The sequence below is a fragment of the Anguilla anguilla genome, chromosome 1 (genome assembly GCF_013347855.1).
Source record: "Anguilla anguilla isolate fAngAng1 chromosome 1, fAngAng1.pri, whole genome shotgun sequence".
NCBI classification, from domain to species: Eukaryota; Metazoa; Chordata; class Actinopteri; order Anguilliformes; family Anguillidae; genus Anguilla; species Anguilla anguilla.
This window is the reverse complement of record NC_049201.1, coordinates 68813900-68823624: the sequence shown is the minus strand read 5'-3', so window position 1 is coordinate 68823624 and position 9725 is coordinate 68813900. Positions and strand designations below refer to the sequence as shown.

General features: G+C 43.3%; 1 protein-coding gene across 5 annotated transcripts in view; it reads right to left on the bottom strand.

The window, feature by feature from the left end:
- Nucleotides 1-305: 305 nt before the first annotated feature.
- Nucleotides 306-9725, bottom strand: part of npr1b (natriuretic peptide receptor 1b) — a 74007-nt gene continuing 64587 nt past the window's right edge. For all 5 annotated transcript variants that reach the window (XM_035413178.1, XM_035413161.1, XM_035413170.1 and 2 more), the window contains 7 exons: nt 5017-5185; nt 4466-4612; nt 3842-3965; nt 3581-3649; nt 2973-3147; nt 2699-2797; nt 306-2428 (listed from right to left, as the gene is read on the bottom strand). In XM_035413178.1, coding sequence (XP_035269069.1) covers nt 2280-2428; nt 2699-2797; nt 2973-3147; nt 3581-3649; nt 3842-3965; nt 4466-4612; nt 5017-5185 — 932 coding nt within the window. In that variant the 3' untranslated portion in view covers nt 306-2279. The remainder of the gene's footprint in view (nt 2429-2698; nt 2798-2972; nt 3148-3580; nt 3650-3841; nt 3966-4465; nt 4613-5016; nt 5186-9725) is intronic.

Genomic DNA, 9725 nt, shown 5'->3' with positions numbered 1-9725 from the left:
CTTCCACATCATCATTTCTGGAGCAATAGCAGGCTTCGTTCACTTCTGCTCATATAACATGCTAAAACAGCAGAAGTCTATCGAAATGCTCAGCGCTGACCACAGTCCAGTGTTCACTCTGTCCACAGTTAACAGGTTAACAGCCTGAAACATGAGCAGGAGGTCATTTTCACCGATGGGCAGTCGCTTTTCAGAAACACACACGTTCAGCCCATTTGCCATTCAGGGTTCATCTCTTTGTTAGACTGCAGGTGAAAATACACAGGAGCCCCCATCTAAGCTGACAGAAAAAGACATCCATTCTGACAGTGAGAAAAATAAACTTTAATAACTTCACCATTCCCCCTCCCAAAGCGTGTGTCAAACAGTGTCAGAGTGGCTAACATCATTGTGCTTTTTATGTTTAATAAAAAATTAAGTGTCCTTAATTTAGGTGCTTTTATGATGTCAAATTTTAATTTGATTGGGCCACTGTCAAACAAGGGAAGCTAAAATTTACAATTGTTCAGAAATGTGATGGCATATAATTATACGGGACAAGTGTGTGCATGTAACCTTAATAGACAGCACATGACCTTCTGATGCACCCAGTCTGCTTTGACCAAAGTGAGCAGCATACAAAGCAAAAATAAAATAAAATGAGTGATAAACAGTGGCAGAAGAAAAATATTGGAAAAACTCTATAATGTAGTCTACAGTACTGGAGTTCGGAGCTGTTTTTCACTGGTGCTGAACGCAATTGCTGAAAGTGTGTTGAAAGGACATCCACTGTCTAAAAAATACAGAAAACACAAGAATTCAATACCAGGAACGTTCACGTGTTTACTACTTCAAAAAAAGTACTTCAAAGACATCCACAAAAATGACTGATGCTGATGAAGACTCTGATGCCTGCAGACTTACAGCCAAACTCGGAAGCAAAGCGATTCCATAGGGCTTACAACACTTGGCACAGTCACACGCATTTTACAAGAGGCCAGACAGTGGAAACGATGTTTTAATTGTCTGGCCTTTGAAAAATGATTAAAATGAGCTAAGAAGGTCTCTGAAGAGACCAGTAAAAGTCCCCTAACCACCGTGGAGTGTTTTACTCACCTGCATGGGCACAAGACTGACCTTGCCTCTATAGGGTTAGGCATTACATCCCAGAATTTACTCCATCTGTCTTGTTGAAAAGGGTTCTAATTCCGCAGTGATTTGGGAAAAACTCCAAATTGGCACCCCACTGTTTGTTTCTATTTCCAGGCCCTTTCTAGTTTATACTGAGGCTGGAGTCCCAGGAAACTATCTCTTTCACGACATCACAGATAATTCATGACATGCCTCAGCATGTCAGCAAAGCTCACGGCAACAATCTCCATGACAGGAGAAGGTTAAATTGAAATATAAATGCTTTTCTATGACAGCTGACAATACCCAAAATAGGTCTGGAGGCACCACCCCAAAAACAAAAACTGTACAATTCACTTGTGTACTTTAAAAAAAAAAACCTGGACCACAGTAATGTGACGGAAGAAGAGCATTATTCTACTCTTATATGAGAATAATTAGCTGAATGCCATTTGTCTGAATGCCAGGAGAAATACTATAGTGATAAAACATTGATTTCATGTGCATTGTGAACTGTGAAACACTGCGTTGTGTACATAGCATGGTTGTCTTTATACTTACAGTAAATCAAAGACATGGCATATAGGCTACTTTGGGTTTTCCCATGGAGTGAATGCAAAAATACAGGACGAATCGTATTATACTACTACAAAAATAGTGATATTGCTGTAAACAAAGACAAAGAACACACTGAAACACTAAAACACCTTTTAGCCCCCGTACAAGTACAGTTCAAAAGGTGGGGCTTGAGGATACACAAGTCCACGTAAAGCACAAATGAAAATACAGTTACATCAAATGACCACCAGATGGCAATGTACACAAACTGTAAATTCCACCTTTGTCTCAGAAGTATGGTGAGAGAACTCGGGCGATGGCAGATTAAACTCTAGAAGAACAACGGGAAACTAAAATGCTGTATACAAAAAAAATTTGAATCCTGTCATTAATGAAAAAAACAAGATGAGAATAATACGATGGAGAGAAACAGTACATTGAAAAACACACTTCAGCTGGTAGCAGGCCCAAACAGTCTGGAGGGTGTGGATACTGTGCTGTGTGTTGGAAGGCTGTGAGGGGGGCGCTAGCAGGTACACGGCTCTCGCACGGCATGTCTGCTCCCCCGCAGCTCCTCGTCTCCTCTGCTTCTCCGTCTCCGCCCTCGGCCATCACGCGCTGCTCGTGGTCTCCCCCAGCAGCCAGTAGGTTCTCATCTTGCCCTTGCCCTTCATCTCCACGTCTCCCCGCAGCTCCAGCTGGAAGCAGTTGAACTCCTGAAGGACGTCGCGCGTGGCTGCCGACACGTGGATCTTCAGCGCTGGAGGAAACGAGATGACACTGCGCCTCACTGCCAGTCCGGCCGCTACTGCGCTAGGACAGCAACTCTACTGGAGCTAATTAAGATGAACGTACCCGGTGTAATTTATATGGGGAAGCTGCTGCTTTTGGAAACCCTAGCGCTTCCCAAAGTATGAGAAACAGACACTAACGCTAATGCCATTTGCACTCAGCATGCACATGTTCGAAAGGGCGGAAGATTAAAAACAAAGAGGAAATAAAAGGTGATTCTGCGTAGAGGTGGCCTCACCTTCCCCGGTGGATTCCAAGCGTGAGGAGGTGTTGACGGTGTCTCCAAACAGACAGTACCTCGGCATCTTCAGCCCCACCACGCCCGCACACACCGGGCCTTGAAACACAGAAGCGCAACGCAGCGTGTGAACGTGTCCCCGTGTGTGTGTGTGTGCGCGCTTTTGCCTCACCGTCTGCGCCCGTACGCGTGTGAGAATGAGAGAGCGTGTGCGCGCGTGACTGTGAGCGTGTTCTTGCAAACGCACGCGTGCCGGCGCCGGGGATCCCCTCACCGCTGTGGATGCCGATCCGCAGCTTGAGCTGCTGGTCGGGCCGGTGGCGGATCCTGAAGGAGCGCACGGCGTCCAGCAGCGCCAGCGACATGCGGGCGACCTCCCGCCCGTGCAGCTTCCCGTTCCGCACCGGCAGCCCCGACACCACCATGTAGGCGTCGCCGATCGTCTCCACCTGGCGGCAGGCAGCGAGGCACAGGATGAAGGCGAGGCCTTGAAGACCTTTCTGATTACACTGATGCTTCAAAGGACTGGAAGACACTGAAAACCTAGCTCTATTTAAGTTCAACATCTATTTCGTAAATCATTGCCAAACTACACACCAATGCAATACATTTATACAAATCTTTGAACAAGTTTAACATTTCAGCCTCAAGACATACATGCGTATCTTCATGCACTCTGGCACGTACATGAGTTCCGTAATAGACGTTTTTTAATTACTTCGCTGATTAAGCTTATTCCGAAAACAAATATGGCTTAAATCAAATACCATTTTATTCTGAGATTATTGAGAAGGTGAAGCAATGCCACTGAAGTCACAGGCAAGCTACGAGAGAAATGCAGTGTCATTACTGTCGCAACACTGACATCACAGCCCACCTCACCTTGTAAACATCAAAATTGTCGATGATGGCATCAAAGCAGGTGTACAGGTCATTGAGCAGGGTCACCACCTGGAGGGGAGAGGCAAGCAGACTATCAGGAGCACAGCAGGGGAACTCCAGAGGGCTAACACAGGGCCAACTGAATTAAAGTGAAGATGAGGAGCGTTTGAATGAGCGAAGCGTCAGGGGAAAAGGGAAAAAGGAACGAGGAGGGGACACCCATCTTGTGCGCGTCACCTGACCCGGCCCGGGGTCCCTCACCTGCATGGGGGTGCTCTCGGCGGAGATGGCGGTGAAGCCCACGATGTCGCTGAAGTAGATGGTGACGGAGTCGAAGGCCTCCGCCTGCACCGTCTCGCCCCTCTTCAGCTGCTCCGCCACCGAGCTGTGAGGGTGAACAGCAATGATCTAAAGCGTCACGACTGGACGTCCACCAGCGCAACCGAAGGGTGTGTCTGGTGTTAACTGCCTGTAGGGGGCAGTGGAGATTGCAGCCCTGTGGCACCGGTGTCGTTCTGACACCGTGGCAGCGCCGTACAGAAGAAGACATGCTCCATAACTTGACCACACAGCCGTTAACTCCTGTGCCCTGTCGCGGTCTATTAGCTGTAATGATCTGGGGCAGCTGCCAATTATCAATTGATTATGAGTATCCCCGCTGGTTTATACTGGTTCTTCATCCTAAACTTAATTTTTTCTGCGCTCTGTGTGTTTTGTTTTATTAATTATCTTTTGGTCTTGGGTCTGACATTAAATGGAATTTGAATGTATATAAATATATAATACAAAAGAAAAGCCAAAACCCAGTAAGCATGCAGTCGTCAGCCATTGAAATAAACCCTTAGGCCATAATCTCAGGTGGGAAATGTAGACGACTGGACTCACTGCGGTAGGATCTGGTAGAGCAAGGTCTCGGCCTTGCGCTTCTCCTCCAGGTAGGCCTGAGTCCGCTCCTCCACCAGCTCCTCCAGATTGGTGGCATACTGCTCCATGCGGGACAGCAGGTTGTCCAGGATGTTGGACCTGTTCTCTCTGATGTAGACATCGAACAGGTAGAGGGCAGAGAAGGAGGAAAAAAAGCAATTGAAAGAGAGAGAATGGCAGAGAAGAATTCAGTCACAAAAGCAACAGATGATGGAGGATGCAGGCCTCTTGCAGAAGGCAGATCACAGCCATATATTCAAGATATTCAAAAAATTCCAAAGTAAATTTAGGCCATTTTCTTCTCAGCCTAAATAATATTCAATGATACTTATAAACAACACAATATTGTAGCTTTATAAAGAAGCACCAATGGTCTGGATTTTGTCCTGTAATTTTGGCAGTTTTACCCTTTGGCTGAGGTTACCTGAAAACCTGGTGAACTCAAGCCCCACGAGGAAGACTGTGGAGAGGAGACGGACAGACGGAAGGACGGTGACATTTTGAAAACGGACCTGTTCTGCTTGCGCAGGAGGATCTTGATTTGACTGAACTCCGGGCGCTCCGCGGGGTCCTCGGCCCAGCAGCGCTGCATCAGCAGGCCCAGCTCCTCGCTGTGGCTCTGGGAGCAGATTGTGGGGCGCAGGTAGGGCCACTCCCCTACGGCCACCCGGTCTATAATCTCTGTGGGGTACACGGAGAGGAACAGGGTGTCACATCACACCATACAACTGTCACCTGGTTACCTGCAGAGAGAGAGAGGGACTGCAGGCCAAATTTTCACTGGACTTATTCATGACCACAGGGCCTTATGTACTTGTTCCCACTGTAACAGCATTGTGGCTGTTACGTTCATTGTGAAATTTTCACAAATAACTTTCAGTGGCTGGTTCCAGAAATACTATAAGTCCAACAATCCCTCAGTCACCAGCCCACTTTCTGACTGACGAAGTCAGAAAGAAAATCAGCGGACATTGATTTCTGTGAACACTTAGTAAGCTGCCTTTCCAAAAAAGGCAGCTTACTACCAATACATAAGCATACCAGTCATGCTGATGATCCAGGGAGTTACAGGCTAGTTAGCTTAACATTCTTCATTTAGCATTCTGTAACGAGATAGTACAATGTACTGAAATGCACTTTGTGGCCCAAAAACAGTAATAAACTTTGGACAACCCTTATTCTACAAAGATTCACGCAGCAGTTGGAACCTTGGTAACGGATATGCCGCAAGACATGAAATTTGCACAACAATAACAACTGATTGCGTGGTACAAGGTACAATGTTCTGATAAAACTGCCTGATATGTGCAATGGCGAATATTAGAGAATCCATTTACAAACTTCCGGTTTTTAGCAAGGCCAAGTGGCGTAAGCATACAATATACTACGCAGTCTTTCATCTACTTAACGTCATGCATGGTTAATGATGAACACTATCAGAGTGAACCTATTGATGGCAGGCACAAAAATACACACCACAGTGTAATAACCCCTTCAGATACGCCAAACAGCGGAAGTATCTGAGTGGCGAAGGAACGCGTGTAGTCTTTCCTTCTGGAATGGGATTAACCTTTTGAGGCCGAGGAACGCAAATTGCTCTCTTTAATCTCCGTCGAATAACTCTCTTATTTCTGAACGTAGGATCATTTTCTTGTTTTTGTTATGCAGGAGAGACTTGCGACTTTCACGTATGTCGGATGTACCGACATTAAAGTCATTGCTACATTTGAAAACCACGGCTACCTTTCGCTTGTTTACACTGTTTCGTCACCATGAGTAGTAGCTTCTGAAAACACAAACTGACCACGGAGAAGTTACTTTCTTATAGCTGTTATGTTTCAGAACGTGCCTTCAATGGCAGTTCAAGTCATATTTTATGTGAAAGTGCACTTTCTGGGGATGTGGATTTTTATTTGCATGCAGTTGACCCAATCGAGGACGGCCTAAATCCGATGAATGCCACTATTCTAATAGAATGCTGCTTGTGTAATAAAATACGAACGTTACTAGCTACTTATAAATTCTACCGATATTTACTATTACAGCTATTGAACCATTGCTTTACAGGCAATACCAAACCTGCAGTTATTCTCACACTATGTTTGGTACATTCAGATTTCGTGTCACTTTCACTTTTGAAGCAGACATAATTATTGTTTGAATTGGTTGCAGTATCATCAAAATAAAAGAAAATAGTTTTATTTTACCATTTCAGTTCTATGAACATATTTCCACCAGGTGCTCTATTGATATTTTTACCCATTATAAAGCAATAGTATGTTGTATTGACATGACTCTATGATAGTGATACATCATACAACCTATTCTCATAATGTAACATGATATGCTTGAGCTGACACTTTTGGCTTAAGTGATATAGTCAAGTGAATGCATTTTTCACAAGCAAAAATTAATTTTTCTCAAATAATAGGGCCTACCAACTAATTGATATCATATCCTTGACATTTCTTGATCGGGACAAGCCTTATGAAAAACATAAGGGGTTGCATGAGTGGTTATTTATTAGATAAACCTGTTTAATCTGTAAAAAAAAAGTGAGGATAATGAAAAATCGTCAAAATCACCCTAGGTCTCAAAAAGTTAATTTAATGTTATCTCAGTTATCTGGCTCCAAAAATAGTGTTTTAACCTTTCCTCTGTGCTAACAGTCATGCACAGACAGAGGAGACTGTCCACCGGTAGTATGGATTTCAAAAAATTGCTATCTAACTTGGTAGATGTGGACATGTCTTTGGTTTGTGTAGCCTGCATAAATACAATTGTGTACAGGCGACTGACTACGTAGGGTGCAGATGTCCTAAGTTCTGTGTGTATCCTAGAACCTTAAAAATGCTAGGTGTGCTGTAAGAGTCAAAGAGAAATACCAGGCTGAAATGAATGCAGTTTGTTGTTTGGTGTGTGTCTAGCAATAATGACAATATACAATGGCGCAAATTGTGCGTGGTGAAACGGCTATACGTGTAAATGGCTTATACGCGCAGGAGATCTTGTTGACGAGTCTCCCTGAACTATTGCACGTTTACCCTTATATACAAAACGATCAAAGCAAAAAGACAAGTTATCAGATAAAGACACAATCATGACAAAACAGTATAAAAACGACAATCTTGCTTGCACAACCTCTGTAAGCATATCACACTGAGTTAACGTTTGTGTCTGGCTGGGTGCTGACCCATAGGTATCAAGATCTTTAGCACCCCACCATCAAAGGCCAAAGTTTTCCAACAATACAAAACATGATTACAGTGCATTATGGAGAACCTAAAATTCACATAATTCTGTTCCAATCAGATGTTTTGCAACTGAGCACTGTCTCTTCATCACATAAGATTACTCCTGATAAGACTTCTGCGAATTGCCCTACAACAGGTTAGTTGAGAACAATGAAAAATATTGAAGTGAAAATAAAAAAGATTTTACAGGAAAGGACCTCCCCTAAACTGTTGGGGAAGCACAAAATTGTCTAGAATGTGATTGTATGCTGTAGCATTAACATTTTAAGATTAAGCCTTTACTGTATATAAGAGGCCTAGCTCAAACCATGAAAAACAGTCACAGACCAAGGGGTGTCCAGATACATTTGGTCATATAGTGTGTTTGCATACACATGGTTTGATCCAGTGTAAATATAACCTCTATGCCCTCTGAAAGCCAAGCTCATTTGAGTTTTTGGGATATTTTTTGGCAGGGTATATATTGTTGTAGCTGTAACACTGACAACATGACAACATTAAATGAAAAAAATGACTTTTACTCATTCTCAAGGCATATAGAAAAGAAATACTGAGATATCACTGGGACTCATTCACGAAACATGTATATGATCACATTTGATCGTAAACTGCATTTAAGAACGTTTCCCAAAACATTTCAACATTCATCATTTTTTTTCTTATCTGTATATGTTCATGGCATGGTTTCCTTATGTTAATCACATGAACAGGATTGCGCATAAAATTTACAGTCAGCATTCATCATCTCATACACCTGGGATATGGACAAAAACAAAGGTCTGCACATGTGTCATGAATCTCATATTCTTGTAGGAACATTTTTAAGAACAAAAGTAAGAACAATTTAAATTTAATTTGTGAATGAGGCCCAATGTCTCCAATGACAGCTTTTTGCAATTTTCCTTTTATCCCCATGCTGTCAACACATGCTTATTGTTCTCCCTTTCCCAATCCATTCCTTTACCAAAATCTCTTGTCATAATCTAACCTAACTCTCTAGGTTTCTCTTGATCCTTGTCCACTTTCTTAATTCTTTTGTATGGCCTTTCTGAAGTACTGTACATCCCCTCCACTTTGGTTTCACTATATTTGATCCATTTCTCCCTATAACTGCTGTATTGTTTTACGAAAGCACACCGAAAAAGCTTTATATAAGCAAGAGAATAAGTTTCCTTTGAATTTCAAACAAAACCTCTCCATTCACCCCTTTTTACAAAAACCCATTTTCGCTGCCCTCTTTCATTCACACTCCCACAAATTCATTGCACCTCTGAACTGCGTACATCAATTTCTTTCGTTCCCTCTATATTTCTCCCACTCTGCTCCTCTGCTTCTCCTTCTCCTGGCTACCTTCCCACCTCTGATCCACTCACCATTGGTTTTTCTATCGGTTTTTTTATTTCGGTCCAATTCGTATTTTCTTATTTTGACATTGAAAATTCATAACAAGGAGTGGTTTTTAATCGTTGTGTTTATTATAGCCTGGACCAGACAAAACCAGAGAAGTTCCAGGAGCTAAAACGATGTGTGATGAGGCTCCTGCAGTCTGATCTCAAGCTCCATACTGAACCCACTCACCCACAACAGACCAGTTTTTTTGTAGTAGTACAATCCAGTGGCACATTCAGAAAATATCGGGGTATTAACCCTGGTGTTCTATCTGAATTCCAGATCTGTCTCTTGCAACCTGGCCATCTCATCATTCCCTGCTTGACTTAGTTGCATAAGCCCTGGCTTCTCCACAGCAACAGATGGGTACAGAACATTCTGGTATAAAATGGAGGCTCTGCATCACCCAGGTGGGTGTTTGTGCATTGACAGACAATGATAACCCCAGTCACACTTTCACAATAAAGCGCTTTCAGGCTCCTGGTTGAAAGGCAGTGCATAATGGTAATTGTATCAACGCAGGACACTGTCCTGGCTTCTGTGCATTATTTCCTTTCCCCTGCACTCACTCTCTCCCC